Below are 19,741 nucleotides of genomic sequence, written 5' to 3'. Positions count from 1 at the left end.
CTATTAATGATTCTGCTTCGCAAATACAATGCAGCTTATCGTTTTGTTCCCAACATCTATCCCTCCTTTCATGATAAAATGAGATGTCTGCTTATTATGTGAAGTTCTTGCATTACTTTTAAAAGCGAGGATCACCCTCACATACCCTGAATTACACAATGGAGCTTTAGCTTTCATTGTTAAAAAAGGTCCTACTTGTATTTGCAACAATAGCTGTTTGTTGGCCTTTAGCTGTATAACCGAGCACTGAGGCTCATAATGAACAATGAAACAAAATTTAAATTTAATGTGTCTCTTTCACTACAGTTCCACTGTCTTCTATCTGACGGGGACTGTGTGGTTGCATATGTTAACAGTTTTAACGTGGCTGATCAAAATACCTTTGCTAAACAGGCATTTTTTTCTTAACAAGATGATGCATCAGTCTACAGTATGCATGTAGAAGAACAGCATAAACTCTCATGTTTTCCTGGATTATCTCCTATGTAATGAGGTGTAATGATCCAGCAGTGTAAATAGCAATGTGTTAATTTGAATGATCCACAGCAAACATTGTAGGCAATAATCAGACGGCATAGATCTATAATATGGTGTTTGCTTAGTTTTATTTTTTATTTTTTTTAATCTGATGTCTGGAAATCTAATTAAATAAAAACCTACAATATTCCTCAAAGGCCAAACAATATTAGAAGGTGTGTTTTTTATGCAAATAAATACATATACTTACATATATATATATATATATATATATATATATATATATGTTTTGAGAATCATAGGAATAACAGGAAAGCAATCCTGTAATTATGACTGAATGATGAAAGGAGACAGCAGAAATCTCTTGATTAAATCAGATAAGACTCCAAATGAAAAGCTCACTAATGCAATCAGTACTGCAGTTTTTCCCCAAACTCAGAACTGACGATAGTTGTCACAATAAAGCGTTAAGAGTGAAGATTTTTCTCAAGACCCAATCATTTTAGCAAGCTTTTGACTCCACCTAGTGGCGACAGATCCAAATGCAGGACAAACATCCTGATCAGTGTGAAGAAAGTGAGAATAATATTTAAGTGTTTAAAACAGCAACAACATATAATTATGATTACAGTATTAGAGTGGTTTACCAGCCGAGTGTGAACAACCATTTTAGAATACTACTCCGCTACAGGGTACACACACTAATACAGTGCTGGCCATATTTAATAGCATCCCTGGTAAAGATATGTGAAAAGTCATTAGATAAAAGAATCTTTTTTTTGCAGTAGCTTAATCTCAAACTAAAAAATGGTTAAAAATCCTACCTTTAATTTGAGTACATTTATTCAATAAGAAAATGTGCGACAACTAAGTTGCTGGTCGCAGAATTAATAGTCCCCCTTACAATTCCTTTAAAATAAACGCGGCAGAAACATTGTAACTTTTACCTTTCTTTTTTTAAACTGATCACAGTTTAACGAAACTTTGTAATCTATAGCCAGGAATTCTTCTGGGATATAATTTAACATGACCTAGAGGCCTATTTCTTCTAGCCATAATTTCAAAAGGTCATTGTCAGAAAATAGCAGCAGAGGTGGAATCTTGAAGTCACCAAGTCATCATTACAACCATTTGAGGCTTATGTAAGTACTTATGGAAAAGCATCCTCGTGCTTACTGTTAAGTACAGTGGAGGGTCTGTGATGCTGTGGGCCTGGTATCTTCCAACAGCTCTGGAAAACATTTTAGAGTCAGAAATCATCACATTATGAATTCTTTAAAAAAATACATTTTGAATAAAAATGTGGTAGATTTATATGTCAACTCACATTGGGCAGGATATTAATCCAAAAATATTTTTTCAAATCAACACTATTTTCAATGATCACCTCAGTCACGAGACATTGTATAGACAGGTTGCTGTAGGGAAAAGAGCATAAGGGAGTAGCCAGGACAATGAATTAACTAGAGAAATTGTGCAAAGAGAGGAGGTCAAAAATCCCTCCCTTTGGCTTTTACACATCTTAACCAAAAGTTCTTGAAAATGTTTTCACATCTTTAATTGTATCAATTTTAAGACAAGTCAGAGGCATATCATAAATTATTCTGATAAGTATTCACTAACTTTATTTGCAAATGATAACTGAATTGCAAATGTTTTGCTATTGCCCAAGGAAAGCAAAGAATCAGAGGGTCTAGACATTTTCCCAAAAATAAATGAAGAACAGAGAAAAAACAAAAGACAATGAAACATACTGTATATGAAGAGAGGCGAATTTAAACAGTATAGATAAAAATGTGACATAATATACAGAATAACCTTTAGGAAATACAGCACGAACAACATATTTGCTGAAAAATATCTCATTTTAAAAAACATTTTGACAGGGTTAGCAAGAAATAAATAAATGTATAATAATAGTTGTTATTATAAGTTCATCATTTTGTTATTAAAAAGTTGTTGTTATTTATTTGTACTTAATTTGTCCTTATGTATTGTACTGTATGATTGTTTGGATGAGCACATTTCAAAGCTTTTTAAGAACTTTTTGTCTTTGTCCTTTAAAAACACTTTCTTAGGATTGTCACCCCAGCAACATCCTGAATTTTCTTGGATTCTTTGTTTCAGAAAATCCAGATTCATACAATAAGAACATACTACAGACATGGTTTTATTTATGAGCTGTATTCCAATAAATTGAATATTCTTTAGCATTTCAAAGGTCTGTATTACATTAAACTTATACACCCTACAAGCTCTCAGTCTTTCAGTCTTCATTTTCCCAAACACAAGTAGGGATCAACTTTCCATAAGAAATATGGTAAACTATTATAAACACATTTTCCCACTTGGCTAAAAATTGTTCCCTAATAAAATTATATAAAAGAGGTTTTAAGAGCATCCAGTTGCTGTGTGATGATTGTGTGTATGAACTTGTGTGCTATGCTTCTGTATTTTATTGGTATAGAAACATAAATATTGGTATATAGTCATATTCAGTACAATAGATAATTATAAAAAAGTTCATCTATTTCAGTAACTCAATTCACTAAGTAAAATACATTACATAGATTAATTACACACAGACTGATGTTTTCAAGCTTTTATTTCCTTTAATCGTGACACTTTATTGCTTACAGTTAATGAAAACACAACATTTAAGATTGGAATATTATATCAGATCAATAAAAAGACAAATTTTAAGCAGAAGTGTGGGCTTAATAAAACGTATGCTTAATACCTGCTCAAAGCGTTGCATGTTTAAAAGGCGCTTCTAATCTGGCAAACAGGCCTCAACTGAATGTATTTTCTAATTTACTAAATATTACTGTAGATATGTTTTTTCCCAACTATATAGCTGTATTGTTTAGAATTTTGTTTTACGTTTGCTATGTGTACACTGGTACTTTCACTAATAACCCTTACGAACAACCCTCATCGTCCTCTTAATAAGTTTTCAGTCAGAAGCTTCTCCTGTTCCGCTGCGAGACAGACCGTTACAGAAATTCCTTCCTGGCCACAGCCATCACCATCTCTTTGAAGAAACTTGTGAGTTACAGCAACATTTCATTTCCCTTTGGTATTAATCAAGTATTTTTGAATATGAATTGATATTGTTATTGAATCAATTGTTATTTTCACTTTTGTCACTATTGCCACTGTTCTGGGTTTCTTGCTGTCTTTTTGAGCACTTCATTGTGCTAATTTAACTAACCTACATAAAGAGCATGTATTAGTTGTTAATTATCTAAAACATGAACAAAATAATTACTAACAGAAGACAAAGCAATCACACATGGATATAAGCAGACAAAAACACCCAATGTGAGAAGTTAGTGTAAGACCCTCAAAAGAAAACTACCAAATTGTTTTCTCATTGTAATATATAACATGTAAAATATACACCTGTTTGAGTAAAAAGAGCAAAAAAGTTGTATGTGGGGGAAGTGAAGGACAGAGCCCCCCCTTCCGCCCTTTTTTTTTTTAAGCAAATGTGCGCCCACGGGCTAGATATTTCTTCAACCGTCCATGATAACCGTACACTGAGCAGTCTGAAACGTTGGCAAGTTCAACCAACCGCTATTTATGCAAATTAAGGGCATAGTGCTGTGTACAGTTAACACTTGGACATTTATCCTGTTTAAAGCAGACATTCAGTGGAAAACGTTTGTCGTTAGCCGAGGCTACCGGCTAAGTTAGCTTCACGTAGCCGAAAAAGCTAACGTGACTAACGTTTGTTAGCGCCCACAGGAGAGCAGAGAGCATTGTGACTTGGAGGAAGGAAGGAAGGAAGGAAACTTGAGAAGCAGGATCACTGCGTACTGCTTCTTGTGCGAAGCAAGCACACTTTTCTCACTGTGACGCGTTCAGGAAAGGTGATTAAATCTAAGTAGACTGTGTGATATTTCACACGGTTTAGGTTATTAGGTATGTTCATTTATAAGTAAGTGTTAGCAACGCGTCGCTTGGCTAGTTTGCGGTTTCCTGGAGTTAGCCCGTTAGCAACAAACTTCTGAACAAGTTGGTCCAGTTTTGCTTCTTGGTTTTCTTAGGAAATATAAGCAGACTCGAGTTTTTTCTTTTCAAACGAACTCCGTCTGAACCGCTTCAGCACCAAGGCGACAGAGGAACAGGACTCATGGCATCGGGCGTGATAGAAAGTGAAGCAGTGTTGACGGGTGTAAGTGATAGTTTGAACAATAGCAGTCTAGATTTTGTCACACCCAGCAGGACTCATGGGGATTTGGGAAACAGGCAGACATCTAGTCCCTCATCTTCCGGAGTGTCTGGAGAGGAGGTTGACGACGAGGTTTTGCATGTTAGCCCAGTGGTAAATGTCGAAAAGTCGCTTCAAGAAAGTCTGACCAAAACAAGAAGAACAACGCCAGGAAAATTGCAGAAACAGTCGGGAGGAGGAAACTCTACCCCTGTTAACCTTCCCAAGCCGCACTCACCACCTGGAACAACTGGAAGGTGTGTATTTTGGGGATTTATTTGGGTGATTTAAGTGGTTGCAAGTGTGTGGTTTTACACTGCGCCAGAACATATATAAAAGTAATTATGAGGAACAAACGGTCTTCTCTTTTTAAACGCTTTAGAAAGTTTGGGAGTTTTTTAAAAGGCCAGAAATTCTTCAGTGCCAGTAAACAGTGTGAGGTGACTTGAAAGATATAACATGCACTTAGAGCACAGATCTCCTTTTATTGGTATCATTTTTTAACCATGCCTCCCGTTTGTTCCTGCATTAACCTCTCCTTATTGGAGCCATTAAAAGGGTTACATATAGGTAATATTTAGAACGTATCAGCCTGTATTGGAAATAGAAATTCTCAAGAATTCTCACCATGATTTAAAAAATAAAAGCCATTAGTTCAGCACATACAAATGTAACAAGATGTACTCAAATCAAACATATTTTCAGAAACATAGTTCACAGCAAAGTACCAAGGTTCTTACCCAAGATTGGAGTCACTTGTACTCTGTTCTGTTCATGTGGATGAATCCTAAAATGGTGCAGATAGTAGTCTTTTCCATTCAGATTACTTTATATTAACAGTGTTTACAGCCAAAAGTCAATACAAAGAAATATACAAGAGGCACCAAAGTCCTAACAGCTGAGAAAGGCTTCCAAGTTGCGTTTTTTGGTGTTTTTCATTATAATTTCATTCTCTATTGCAACAATCACTGGTTTTGTTTGAATCCACCCCAAAAGTTTTGTTTGTTTACATATTTTCCTTCCAAATAGCCAATGTTGCACTTTTTTTTTTAATGTGATCTTTTTTAAAGGGTCACTTCAAACATAAGTGATTGATTTATTAGTTATTTTTAGTGCTCTCCTTCTACTCAACCATTTTACTGACACATTGTACTTAGACAACTAATTGAATCATTACAACGTCGTACTGAAGTAATGCAAAAGGTTGGCAGAGGACCAAATTAAATGGTATCTTTTGATATGTTGTGAATGGAGTTCTGTCTCTAAATGTTACATTGATTTGATTCAAAAGTAAACAATGGCCGATGCAAACAAATTTAGACAGACTTATGTTGGATGTTCACTAGGGGTGTAACCACACACTCATCCTATTGGATGATGCATGATATTGAGTTTGCGAGACCAGACAGATTTTAGCTGTACACTTTAGGAGCTTTGTTGTTTTTTTTTAACATGCTGGACAAATAAACTTGACAATAACGTCTTTTTGGGGGGAAACCTGAGAATCCATCATGTTTTGTTTTTCCAAATAAAGCAAAGACTTCACAAATCACAGCTGGTGTATTGAAGAATCGAATCAGTGTAGAATAATTCAGTCCAGGTTTGACACGTAAATATATTTCATATATTTACGTGTCTCATTCTAAAATTGTTCAATGCTGAACACGCTCTCGTTTAATGTTCCTTTAGTGCTCCTTTTTTCCTTCCTTGTGTCCTTCCCTCTAGTTTCTGATTTTCTTGTACCATATGCAAACGTTGCCCGCTATACACATCTGTCAAAAATTCATTCTGAATGTTTAAATTTTACATTTTAAAGAGAACATATGCCTCTTTTCCATTCACAGTTCCAGCGCCACAGGGCTCTACTCCGAACAAAACCGGTTGTGTTCCCATTGACTGATTGATGGCTGAAGTTGTGTCTTGAAGCCCTGCCTCCAGCCATCAGCATAGTGTGCTGTGCCACTATTAACCCTTACTGTCTTATGGTTTGGTGTGAGCTTACCAAACATGAGTTAAGATTCAAGTGAAAAACATACAAAGTAAAATAAACACTAACTGTTGCACACTGTCCCCCAAAAGTGATTTCAAACCACAGCTTTGGGTTTGTCTCACTCCAGCCATTGTGGTCCTTTTAATATTTTTGTAGCCCTTTTTGAGTTTCTTGCGTTTTTCTTGGCACTGCCGTGTGTGGCAAAATCCGTGGCTTGTCATTCTTTCCGCTTCCCAGGCAAAGACTTTCTCATGCCGTGGACATGCGGCCGACGACGCTCATAGCCAATCAGTGAACAGCAGTCTGTTCACGTCACATTTCAGCCCTGCTCATCCCCAACGGGACCTGCTGATGAGCAAGTACCAAAAATAGGCCAGTACCGGGCTGGAAAAGCCAGTAATGGAAACGGTCGCAAAGCGAGCCGAGTGGAGCCAGACCCAGCAGAGCCCATGGAAAAACGACAATAAAGGACTAAGGTGTCTGGGAAAGTATGGACTGTTACATGTACAGCAGCATGAAAACTACAAATTGTTTAAGTCATTTTCATTCCACAGTTAGCATTGTTTATAATAACTGATTTCGGCGGAGTAACATCCCATCAGTCAACTTAAAATTCTCTTCAACTTTGTACATCACACCCCTTGAGAACTTGTTAGGAATCGGTGCACCCGTTTTCCAGAAAATGTCCAATGTTCTGTGTGGGAGAATAGAGCGGTGTAGAACATTTGATGAAATCTCAAAGATAACAGATTAACTTGTTAGGCATATCACACAGACATCTTCACAGTTTAACTTGACATTTCCATATAAATTGCATTGTGTGGTGGCTTATGCAGCTTTACATACGCTCAGGGTTGTGATTAAAGGTTTTTTACTTCCTAATTTTTTGCAATTTGGTTTCCTAATTTCTCTAAAGTAGCTTCGTTTTAGTCTTTCCGCTTGGACTGCCGTTTTTCTTTGCAGGAAGCAGTTTTCCTATTTCCGCTCTAAGGTTATGTAGTGATTAACACTGTGTAAGCACATGCCTAAACAGGTTTATTCCCACATGTTAAATACAGAATATGTAGAATTTCTATGAGCACAAGCCCAGTGATTTAGACTATTATTGGGAGCTCTGTGAAGCAGCAATACAGATGCCACATTTAGCATTAATTAGGCTTCTGGCTTATGAACTAAGCTCCTAGCTGAAGCTAGTAAGCTTTCAAACAACAGAGGCCTGATTAGGAGCCCAGCTACATACTGTAATTATTGACTTAATGCTTAAACCTGGGACTAAAAGTGTATTGTAGGATGATTAGCCTCACCGAGCATCTGTCAGCTCATATATGGGTATTATGCTGCTTTATCGTGTGAATGTCTTTGTTTACTGCTATGGTTGCACTCCACATACCACTTTGTGTCAATACATGAAGCTTTGAGAGCTTCCTGAACATCAACCAAGTCGTAGTAAGTTGTAACTCTTCAAGTACAGACTTCACAACTCTTTTATGCTTATTATGCATAATAAGGAATCAATTCATCGTATCAAGTCTGTTTAAAGGGAAAATATCAAATGTAGACCTTCAGAGACTGCTGCTGGTGATTTTGAAAGAAGCTATGATGTACCTTAGATTTTAGTAAAGGCTGAATTAGACCCAGTTTCCTTGATGAAATAATTTGTTGTCATTGAACTCGCAGTCCCCCAATGTCTTTAAAAAAACAAAAAAACAAAACCGATTGATACAAAAAAAAAACCCACCTGATTCAGCAAACCCATAACAAACTTCCTGGCTTATCCCATTAAGACTGTAAGCATCACCTCTGAAAAATAAGCAATTATATTTTTTAGATTTTACAGATAATCTGTGATCCATGATCTTAGCCCATTATTTTTCTACAAAAGACATTTTTTAGCAATTTACAGCTGTTAACTGGGAAATGTTGAATTCTCTCACAAACAGCTTAGAGCGGCAAGAGTCGGTCGCCACTACTGAAGCCCGTCTAAGAATGGAAGGCGTTGAGCTGAAGGAAGAGTGGCAGGATGAAGACTTCCCACGGTATCGACGGCTCCACATGCATTATAGCTCCGGATAAAACGTGTTGTGGGCAAACTTGTTAACTCCATAATTCGCTGAAGTTAAGATGCTGCTGTTATTCTTTTTTTTTTTTTTTTTTTTAGGCCCCTCCCAGAGGAAGAGGAGCTCGATGAGATTTTTGTTGGAACCTCTGAAGAGACAGACCCTGGTAATCATAACACAGTAATGCTCTGCACATGGCTGCAGAAATGAAAGAAGTTATTATTTTCAGCATATACTTAATAATTCTTGTTTGTGCATCTTAGAGTTAAATCATTGAGGGCTTATAAGACTTGGTTGGATGTTTGTGTGTTTTTTTGTCACCAAATGTGAATGTCATTGCATTAAAAAAAATATAACCTATTATTAAAATGGTTGCACAAATAACAGAACTACTAAGAATTTGCATCCACCTAAGGCTATGCAGTGAACCAAGGCAAGAAGGCCAAGAAAAAACTCACGGCTCCAGACATCAGTTTGACTCTCGACCGCAGCGAGGGATCTCTTCTCTCTGATGAGCTGGAGGAAAGCATGGAGCTGGATCTCGATGAAATAGAGACCCCCTCAGACAACAGCAATGAGTTTGAATGGGAAGGTAAACAGCACTGTTTTGGCTTTGGTTGCAATATTGGAACACTGGTTGGTTTAATTTGCCTTACTAACAGAAAATAACAGAACATTTTGCTCATGCTAAAATGAGAAATGCTTGGAAAGACGCATGTCAGATCCTGTCATGAAAAGCTGTACGTCTGGTTGATGTTGGCAGAAGAGAAGCAACCTGGCCTTGCTTTATTAAACTTGGTTCCATAGATTTCCTGGAGTTTGGTAGCTTACTGCCTCAGCTATGTTTTTAAAATGCTGTTTGTTGTTCTTGTGTTCCCACATTGCTGCATTCCTCTTTTTCACTTGGAAGAGTTGTTTCCTATGTCTGCCTGGAAACAGGCTGCAGTCCAACAGCAGGTTTTTCTCTTCTTGTGGTAAGGGCTCTTAGGCAGTCTTCATAATTTTTCTGCAAACAACAAGTCAATCAAACCCTTATTATCCCAATCATGTCTTGAATTGTTTAAACAAATTTTTTTCCCCCACATTTCTGATTTTATTATGATTATTATTTTCCGTTTGTTTCCAATGTTCCTTTTCTAAGGTATTAATGGCAGCTTATCACCTCAGACAGTTTAGCTTACATGTATTAGCTGTTTAATGGTTTTCTTTTTTTTGTTTTTGTCTTGTGAGAGCTTGCCTTTGATTTTAAATGAATTGTGTAGTTAATACATATGTAAATAGTTCTGACTGGAAAATAGGGATAAGATGATGAGAATAAAAATGGATGATTGTAGCTTGAATTTGGTCTATATTGAACAGAGGTTTCTGGGATGTTGCTGTAGACAAAAATGCAGTTGAAACCAGATGTTTGCGTACACTTTATAAGAATAACTTTTTTCACACTGTCTGAAATGTGTAATGTTCCAGTATAATGTTCTCTCCTCGTGATGCTATCTATTTTTTTCTGAAGTGTACCAATCTCTCCCCCACAACATGATGCTGCTACCGTTGGGATGGTATTCTTAGACTTGCAAGCTTGCTCTTTTTTTCGTCCAAATGGAGTTTTGGTCATTTTGGCCAAATCCTTGAATTTTAGTTTCATCAGACCACATCTCCATGTCTCCAGAAGTTGCAAACCGTTATCTGGCTTTATTCGTTGCTTTTGAAGTATTGGCTTCTCCCTTTCTGTATGGCTTTTCAGCCGTTGCTGGTGTCGGACTTGTTTCATTGTGGGTAATGATGGCCTCTCAGCATCTTCAGGTCTCTGGCTTTTGTTCTGGTGACTGACACACCTTTTCCCCGGGACACAGAACCAGTTTCCTTTCTGAACAGTATGATGGCAGAACATTCCCATGATGTTTATACGTGCCTACAATTGTTTAAACAGATGAACCTGAGCTTCTTCAGGCATCTGCAAATTGTTCCTAGAGGTGAACCAGACTTGTGAATTATCTTCTTGATATCTTGGAGAATTCGTCCGTTCGTTCGTCGTCTTCCGCTTATCCAGGACCGGGTCGCGGGGGCAGCAGACTCAGCAGAGACGCCCAGACGTCCCTCTCTCCAGACACCTCCTCCAGCTCCTCCAGGGGGAGCCCAAGGCATTCCCAGGCCAGCCGAGAGACATAGTCCCTCCAGCGTGTCCTGGGCCGTCCCCTGGGCCTCCTCCCGGTGGGACGTGCCTGGAACACCTCCCGAGGAAGGCGTCCAGGAGGCATCCAGTATAGATGCCCGAGCCACCTCAACTGGCTCCTCTCGATGTGGAGGAGCAGCGGCTCTACTCCGAGCTCCTCCCGGATGGCCGAGCTCCTCACCCTATCTCTAAGAGAATGCCCGGCCACCCTACGGAGGAAGCTCATTTCAGCCGCTTGTATCCGTGATCTCGTTCTTTCGGTCATGACCCAAAGTTCATGGCCATAAGTGAGGGTAGGAACGTAGACCGACCAGTAAATTGAGAGCTTTGCTTTTCGGCTCAGCTCTCTCTTCACCACAATGGACCGGCACAGCGCCCCCGTTACTGTGGCAGCCGCACCGATCCGTCTGTCGATCTCCCGCTCCATTCTTCCCTCACTCGTGAACAAGACCCCGAGATACTTAAACTCCTCCACTTGAGGCAGGAACTCCCCTCCAACCTGAAGAGGACAAGCCACCCTTTTCCGGTCGAGTACCATGGCCTCGGACTTGGAGGAGCTGATCCTCATCCCAGCCGCTTCACACTCGGCTGCGAACCGCCACAGCGCATGCTGTAGGTCTTGGCTAGAGGGGGCCAGCAGGACCACGTCATCCGCAAAAAGAAGAGACGAAATCCACTGGTCCCCTAACCAGACCCCCTCCGGCCCTTGGCTGCGTCTAGAAATCCTGTCCATAAAAGTTATGAACAGGACCGGCGACAAAGGACAGCCCTGCCGGAGTCCAACATGCACTGGGAACAGGTCCGACTTAGTGCCGGCAATGCGGACCAAACTCCTGCTCCGCTCGTACAGGGACCGAATGGCCCCTAATAAAGGGTCCCCGATTCCATACTCCTGGAGCACCCCCCACAGGGCATCACGAGGGACACAGTCCACAAAACACATGTGAACCGGTTGGGCAAACTCCCATGAACCCTCGAGCACCCTGTAGAGGGTATAGAGCTGGTCCAGTGTTCCACGGCTGGGACGAAAACCACACTGTTCCTCCTGAAGCCGAGGTTCGACTATCGGTCGGACTCTCCTCTCCAATACCCTGGCGTAGGCCTTACCAGGGAGGCTGAGGAGTGTGATCCCCCTGTAGTTGGAACACACCCTCCAGTCCCCCTTCTTATAAAGGGGGACCACCACCCCAGTCTGCCAGTCCAGAGGCACTGTCCCCGACCGCCACGCAATGTTGAAGAGGCGTGTCAACCATGACAGCCCTACAACATCCAGACACTTGAGGTTCTCAGGGCGGATCTCATCCACCCCCGAAGCCTTGCCACCGCGGAGCTTTTTAACCACCTCGGTGACTTCAGCCTGGCTGATGAAAGAGTCTACCCCGAGTTCCCAGCCTCTGTTTCTACCAGGGAATTCGTGATGGCAGGATTGGGGAGATCCTCAAAGTACTCCTTCCACCGCCCGATAATGTCCTTAGTGGAGGTCAGCAGTCTCCCGCCCCCACTATAAACAGTGTTGGCGAAGCACTGCTTCCCCCTCCTGAGGGGCCGGACGGTTTGCCAGAATCGCTTCGAGGCCAACCGGTAGTCCTTCTCCATGGCCTCACCGAACTCTTCCCAGGCCCGAGTTTTTGCCTCTGCCACAGCCCGGGCCGCAGCACGCTTGGCCTCACGGTACCCGTCAGCCGCCTCAGGAGTCCCACAAGCCAACCACAGCCGATAGGACTCCTTCTTCAGCTTAACAGCATCCCTTACTGCCGGTGTCCACCACCGGGTTCTGGGATTGCCGCCACGACAGGCACCGCAGACCTTACGGCCGCAGCTATGGGCAGCAGCATCGACAATAGATGCAGAGAACATGGTCCACTCGGACTCTATGTCTCCAACATCCCCCCGGATCTGGTCGAAGTTCTCCCGGAGGTGGGAGTTGAATACATCCCTGGCCGAGGGCTCCGCCAGGCGTTCCCAGCCGACCCTCACTATGCACTTGGGCCTGCCAAGTCTGTCTGGCTTTCTCCTCCTCCAGCGGATCCAACTCACCACCAGGTGGTGATCAGTGGACAGCTCAGCCCCTCTCTTCACCCGAGTGTCCAAAACATGCGGCCGAAGGTCTGATGATACGACAACAAAGTCGATCATCGACCTCCTGCCTAGGGTGTCCTGGTGCCAAGTGCACTGATGGACACCCTTATGTTTGAACATGGTGTTCGTTATGGACAATCCGTGACTAGCACAGAAGTCCAATAACAAAACACCACTCGGATTCAGATCGGGGAGGCCATTCCTCCCGATCACGCCTCTCCAGGTGGCACTGTCGTTCCCCACGTGGGCGTTGAAGTCCCCCAGCAGAATAATGGAGTCCCCGGGAGGGGCACTATCCAGCACCCCCGACAGGGACGCCAAGAAGGCCGGGTACTCTGCACTACCACTCGGCCCGTAGGCCGAAATGATAGTCAGAAACCTCTCCCCAACCCGAAGGCGCAGGGATACAACCCTCTCATCCACTGGGGTAAACCCCAACACGAGACGGCTGAGCTGGGGGGCAACAAGCAAACCCACCCCAGCCTCTCCCCGTGGGCCACTCCAGAGTAGAAGAGAGTCCAACCCCTCTCAAGGAGATGGGTTCCAGAGCCCACGCTGTGCGTGGAGGCGAGCCCGACTATTTCTAGTCGATATCTCTCGACCTCCCGCACAAGCTCAGGCTCCTTCCCCCCCAGCGAGGTGACATTCCACGTCCCTAGAGCCAGCCTAAGCATCCGGGGATCGGGCCGCTGAGGTCTCCACCTTCGTCCGCCACCCAATCCTCTTTGCACCGCGAACGAATTTAATTAAAATTTTTCCCAAGATGTTGTAGGTGTGGCCTTAGCTTACAAAGCCATTACATAGATGTTTGGGTTCTTCCAGATTGTTTAAAGACATATTCACCATAGTGTATGTAAGCTTCTGAATTTGACAAAAGTAATACAAAGAATTCTCTCATCATTCTTTCTTTTAGGAAATAGAAATAATTTTGCTCATCCTAACAGGAATATTTCCGTCGGATTTAACGTCAGACAGTAAAAATATCTTTCTACAGCATTTGTAAATGTCTGATTTCATCTGGTAATGTCTGACATTTTAGGTGTCATGTGATGTTTCATGTGTGTGTTGTGGAAAAAAGTTTTTTTTTTCTTCCTATAAAAAAGGCCTGGGAAGAGATAATGAATTGGAGCTTTGGTCGTTGGTGTTTAATCTGAGAACAAAGCATGTTGTCAAGATGCAGATGATCGAAATGCATGTGATCGAAGCATGAAGATAAAATAATCCAAAAATCTGATCTTATATTTGGTGAAAAATGCTCTGATTTGAATCACACACATCACAGGAAGAATGAAATTTATATATTTACTAAAAAATAATATATATATATTCTCCTTCAGATGATCTTCCTAAACCAAAAACCACAGAAATACTACAGAAAGGCGTAGAGTCAGTCCAGGAATATAAAGCATCAGATGAGCGGGAGGAGGGACGGCGATGGAGGATTTTCCGTATTGGAGATCAAGATCACAGAGTGGATATGAAAGCCATTGAACCTTACAAAAGAGTTATCAGCCATGGGGGTCAGTACATTAAAAACTGCTATGCACATAATATTCCAGATAGTTTACATAACTATTACAAAAAGATTACAATGTAGTTCCATTTTCTTTATTTTTACATGTCTGACATGTCGTCTGCAGGTTATTACGGAGACGGTTTGAATGCCATAATTGTGTTTGCTGTTTGCTTCATGCCTGAGAGCAGTCAACCAAATTACAGATACATCATGGATAATTTATTCAAGTAAGAATCCTTGTGAATCAATTGGGCACTTTTAAGCCAGCGTTTTGTAACAGCTTGATGTGCGATTTCTGTTCCAGGTATGTCATTGGCACACTGGAGCTGCTGGTTGCAGAGAATTATATGATTGTGTATTTAAATGGGGCAACATCTCGGAAAAAGATGCCAACTGTCGGCTGGCTCAGAAAGTGCTACCAGCAGATCAATAGGAGGTAATTCAACACAAACCCTAACCCTAAATAGACTGAAGATGTGACATCTTCAGCGTTTCCTTTTACTCCGGTTCGGAGGCTATGAGTAATTTGAACTTTCTAACCCCTGATTGTTCTCTTCGTACAGGTTACGGAAAAACCTTAAATCGTTGATAATTGTTCATCCCTCCTGGTTTATTCGCACCCTGCTGGCACTCACAAAACCTTTTATAAGGTACATTTAGGATTTAAGTTTTTGGAACATTGAAATGATAAATGCCAAATGTTTGTATTGCTTCCTTTTCTGTTTTCTTTTGCAGCTCCAAGTTTACTCAGAAAGTCAAGTATGTGTACAGCTTGACAGACCTTGCTGAACTTGTTCCAATGGAGTATGTGTCCATACCAGATTGTATCAAACAGTGAGTATTTAACACACAAATGCTTTTTCTCAGTGCATGATAGTTTGTGGATCTCATAAACTAAGATTGAGGCTGTAACAGGGTTTTGGTTTAGGTCCCTCTGGTTACATTTAAAAGATTTTGACAGTTACATTTTCAGTCTGACCTTATGTTTTAAAGTACTTTGCAAAGGTATTCATCCTCTTGAACATTTTTGCATTTTATCCAAAACAACTTTAAACTTGATAACAAGATGGGCCACATTTTAGGTCTTTGAGATGTTCAAAGCTTGGGATACTGTTGTATAACCGAACCCTGCCCTTAACTGTTTATGCAGTTGACAGACCTTTTATCCAGGGCGACACACAACTGAGGATATAACAAAGCAGGTAATATAAAAGCTAACAATAAACTACTTAGAAGGAAGACCACTAGTCGAGTTCTGGCTGAGGTGACAGTGCAGAGATAGAGTACAGGCATAAAGGAACGTGTAGAAAGAGATACTGCAGTAGAGAAGGTAGGGGTGTACTAGGTAGGTTCTAGGGTAGGAAGTGTTTGTTGAAGAGCTGGTGTTCAAGAGCTTCTTAAAGAAGGACAGGGACGCCCCCCCCAGCACAAGTAATGGTTGTCCTCAATGGGCTGTGGTTCTTCACCCTCCAGAGTCTGCAGCTACTCCAGAGTTACCATGGGCCTCTTTCTCAGCTTTCTCCCAACGTGTCTGCTGTGTTTCTTGGTCTTCATGATGCTGTTTGTATAAATACAGCTGTCGAGCTTCCATCTAACAGCTGTGTTTATACTGAGATTAAAGCACACTCCGACTGGTTCTGTATATTAATAATTCAGCTTGTAAAGGCAGGTAGTTTCACTGGGTCCTATTTAGAGGTATTGGAGTAAAGAGGACGGAGTAAACATGTGCATAGCAGACCTTAGATTTTAATTGTTTTTTTTGTTTGTTTTTTTTTTCCACTTAAAAATTACGCCATACTTTGTGTTAATCGCATATAATCTCACTAAAACACAGTGAAGTTGTGGTTGTGTGAAAAAAGGTCAACAGGTTGAATACTTTTGCAGAGAGCTGTATGTGGACCGCCAATACAAGGATTTTATTTTGCTTATTGGCTGCACAATATCAGCATGTCCTAGTCGCTCAAAGACGACCTGTTAACACTACACTTAAGAAGCTTTTCATTCCTTTTTTGCCACACTGTTACAATCTTTTTTTGTCTATTACTCACCTTTAGAATATTTTAATATATATATTTCAAATTTGTTGTGAGATATTTAAAGAACTGATGGAACATATTTATAATTACAAGCATTTTACACTGATATAATTGGCCTCTATTGTCAGGAAGCAGTTAACTGTTATAATTCGGTAAAGTACGGTACGACACTAAAAAGGTTGCTGTCGGGTGCAGATCATTGCAGAAACATGACACTGTAGCTCTTAAATCGGTTAGATTAAGTATTCAGTTCACAGTATTCTTTAGGATCAGGATTAATTCTGAGCTCGAACAGCTCAGTCCTGTCCTGAATGTTCTTATGCCTGAAGGATTTAACCGCATCTTTTCTGCCCAGTGTCCTTAAGCAGCATCTTTAGGCTCCATTTTATGATTGAAAAGGTCCAAATGCACAAGACATGTCTGAGTTCCAATAAGTTATTCTATACTGGTCATCATAAGGGTTACCATAGCTGAACTTTGTCTGATTTAGATGGTGTTGATGTAAAAATTCATTAAGATATTTTTTTAATCATCTGATATTCACTCCTGCTGTATAACTATTGTGAAATACTTCAGGTTGAGTTTTTCCTGGGCGTGGCTCAACATGCGAGAGGTCATTTGACATCACTATTTTAAAACTACTGCTCAAAAAGCTCCTCCAATCTCCGGAGAAAAATATTCTTCACTTTTTGATCTGATGTTGCTGTTGGTTGGTTTTCTCTGTTTAAACCAGTTTTCCTGCCCCTCTTAAGGTTTGACGCTGAAAAAAATAGGAAAAGCAAAAAAAGGTATTTGCACTTTGACCAAAGGTCAGACTCTGCATCCTTCGTATTTTATGAAACTAACAATAAAGTGATCAGGTAGCTTGCAGAAACACACCAAGACACCTATTCTTTGAAGGAAAGATCGACTCCTCTGCAAATTTCAGCTGATATATGATTTAAATTCCAAATAAACAGATCAATTGACAGTTTGCTCATTAAAATAGGTGACTTGGTGATTGTTTAACCAGCTAAATTCTTGTCTGAGTCAGCAATGTAAAGTTAGCATTGATTAGTTTTTTTATGATCTCAGAACAGCGTCCATCTGTACATTTTGTGCAAGACTTTATGTTTTTAAAATCTGTCTTCAGAAGATACCGTTTTCGTCTCAGTGTAGACCGCAATGTAACAAATTTAAAGTTTATAGGAAGGTGACTCTGTGCAGATTGTCTTGATGTCACACTTGCTGGCCTATTTCTTGTAAAAACAAACCCAAAAACACAGGTTTAGAGATGATGCAGTTTAAACTTTGGTAAGTTCTTCGTTAGTTTGTGCTACAAGGAAGTAGTTTGTCCTCGTCATTGTGGTGTGTGTGGTTGCACTGTTGCACATTAACCGTGTCCTCACATGGTCGTCAGTGAGTGGCCCTCACTGAACGCCCAGCTTGTTCCCTCTCACAGCTTTTTGCATGACTCACTCACTGCACCCCTGCCCCCCACTGATGTTCTGGTAAATAGCAGAGATCCTTTGTCAGCTTTGCTCTTGCACTCAGAAATGTACTGCTCGTTCCTGATAAGTGATTAATGTTGAAGCTGCTGAAGTGATTCATTCGTATAACTGATTGCAAAGTATAACTGTGAAGGACAAACAAGACGGTAGGAGAAGTTTTTAGGTTTATAATCTGTGCAAACAAAAGTTTCTTGTGAGAAGTTGCAAACTCATTGACCTTAAGACCTGAAGCACCAATCAGAGCCAATTTTTTCTTGATCCCACGGATTTCCATGTCCTTTTTGTGAGATTAATTAAAGATTCAATAAATATTAGGGATATATGGTTTTATGCACACAATTGCATAATTGTCCAATTCCTTCATTTTCTGTCGAGTGGAAAATTACAACTTCTATCAAAGAACTTGAAAGCATTGTCCTGTTTTATTTGGATTGAAATAATTGGAAAAGATCCACATCTGAATTGCTAGGTCGCCTGATCGATTCATATTGGTGCATAACAGTTTAAAATGCATTTGAAACGCAGAAATGCATTGATTTGATCCACCACTTTGCAATAAGCTGGAAGTGGGATTTCCTTGAAATGCACAGATGGGTCCATTAGGAGCCATTTGTGCATTTTTGAAGGAAATTAAAACATTGTCACGTACACTTGGTGTTGACTTTCTGTGTGAACTGAAATGTCAGATTTTTAGTCAATGGTGTAAATATGGATCGTAATCTGTAGGTCAGACCTCAACGAAAATGGGCCAGCAGAAGTCTGATCAGTGCAACTGTAGCGCTTTAAAAATGTACTCGAAACACAAAGTCTAAACTGATTTGATCAACAACACTTGGTAACAAGCTGCATGTTGGAGTTCTATATTGCTCTTTAAAAGGCACATTTTTGTATTTTTAAACAAAATGAAGAACATTGTAATGCACACCTGGTGTTGTTTTTGTATTATAAAACAAAAATTTGAGATTTTGTTGAGGAATTAGGCTGGATTTTTATCAAACTCCTGTGTTTAGAGGTCAGTGTTGTGAGCTGGTTCTGATCGCATACCATCCCGGTTTCACAGCTATCCCATGACTTCTAAATGTTTCTACAGAATCGACCAGGAAATGTCCGGGAAGGTGGAGACCGCTGCTGTTCCTGAGTGACCGCCCCACACTGCAATACGGGGAGGAGAACGGATCCCAACCTTTTGTAACTCATGTCCACATATTTATGTGATGGGAGAATTACTCTTTTTTTTTTTTTTTTTTTTTTTTGCACTATGGAAAGTGCTTTTTTGAATCAATGCTGCCTGTTACATTGTCAGACATTTTGCTGTATTGTTTTTCATTGTTTGTCAAACAACCTAACCCGGATCACGTTGCGCACATGCTGTCTGAAATGTTTTTATTGCTCTTAGTTAAAAGTCCCCTGTGTAACGCCAAGCCTGACTTCGGTTGCTTAGTTACCGTTATATCCTCACTTTATTTTACACACTCTGTTACAAGGGGTTGCTGCATGTTCTGCTTCATTACATTGAAATATATATTTATATTCAAAAGGTGTCAAAAGGAGAGAGATTAATATATTTTTATGAACTGATTTTTAAACTGCAATTTTAGGTCTCAGTTTATGGAAACTGTTGTCAGCACCTTTTTCACTGTTCACTGCTGATGTTCTGTTGAAATCCTACCAGGGGAAAATAAAGCTTTATTTTGTTGCCCCTCACTGGGA

General features: G+C 40.5%; 1 protein-coding gene and 1 long non-coding RNA gene across 3 annotated transcripts; one reads left to right on the top strand and one right to left on the bottom strand.

Annotated features, from left to right (window-relative positions):
- Nucleotides 1-1,619: 1,619 nt before the first annotated feature.
- LOC124860666 lies at nucleotides 1,620-6,531 on the bottom strand. Its single transcript, XR_007036412.1, has 3 exons — nucleotides 5,434-6,531; nucleotides 1,805-1,895; nucleotides 1,620-1,708 (listed from the first exon to the last, which is right to left on the bottom strand). It is a non-coding gene; the product is annotated as an uncharacterized LOC124860666 (long non-coding RNA).
- bnip2 (BCL2 interacting protein 2) lies at nucleotides 4,003-19,735 on the top strand. Of its 2 annotated transcripts, XM_047354117.1 has the most exons (11): nucleotides 4,003-4,950; nucleotides 8,624-8,719; nucleotides 8,842-8,906; nucleotides 9,156-9,332; nucleotides 14,327-14,509; nucleotides 14,630-14,732; nucleotides 14,810-14,941; nucleotides 15,069-15,155; nucleotides 15,241-15,339; nucleotides 17,294-17,329; nucleotides 19,122-19,735. In XM_047354117.1, the coding sequence occupies exons 1-11, from the start codon at nucleotides 4,616-4,618 to the stop codon at nucleotides 19,171-19,173; spliced, it is 1,365 nt and encodes a 454-aa protein (XP_047210073.1). In that variant the 5' UTR covers nucleotides 4,003-4,615; the 3' UTR covers nucleotides 19,174-19,735. The 2 variants fall into 2 exon arrangements, with proteins under 2 accessions (XP_047210073.1, XP_047210085.1); XM_047354129.1 differs by lacking the exon at nucleotides 17,294-17,329 and having other exon boundaries at nucleotides 4,005-4,950.
- The last annotated feature ends 6 nt before the right edge of the window (nucleotides 19,736-19,741 follow it).

This window comes from Girardinichthys multiradiatus, chromosome 2, assembly GCF_021462225.1.
Source record: "Girardinichthys multiradiatus isolate DD_20200921_A chromosome 2, DD_fGirMul_XY1, whole genome shotgun sequence".
Lineage (NCBI taxonomy): Eukaryota > Metazoa > Chordata > Actinopteri > Cyprinodontiformes > Goodeidae > Girardinichthys > Girardinichthys multiradiatus.
The sequence above is the reverse complement of the archived record's forward strand: the minus strand, read 5'-3'. Positions and strand labels throughout refer to the sequence as shown.

What these genes read in the sequence shown, in the direction of transcription:
- bnip2 (XM_047354117.1), top strand. Translation starts at nt 4,616, where the DNA reads ATGGCATCGGGCGTGATAGAAAGTGAAGCAGTGTTGACGGGTGTAAGT. An exon ending in CTCACAAAACCTTTTATAAG is followed by an intron (nt 15,156 to 15,240) that starts GTACATTTAGGA and finishes TTTCTTTTGCAG; the next exon opens with CTCCAAGTTTACTCAGAAAG. An exon ending in ATACCAGATTGTATCAAACA is followed by an intron (nt 15,340 to 17,293) that starts GTGAGTATTTAA and finishes GCCCCTCTTAAG; the next exon opens with GTTTGACGCTGAAAAAAATA.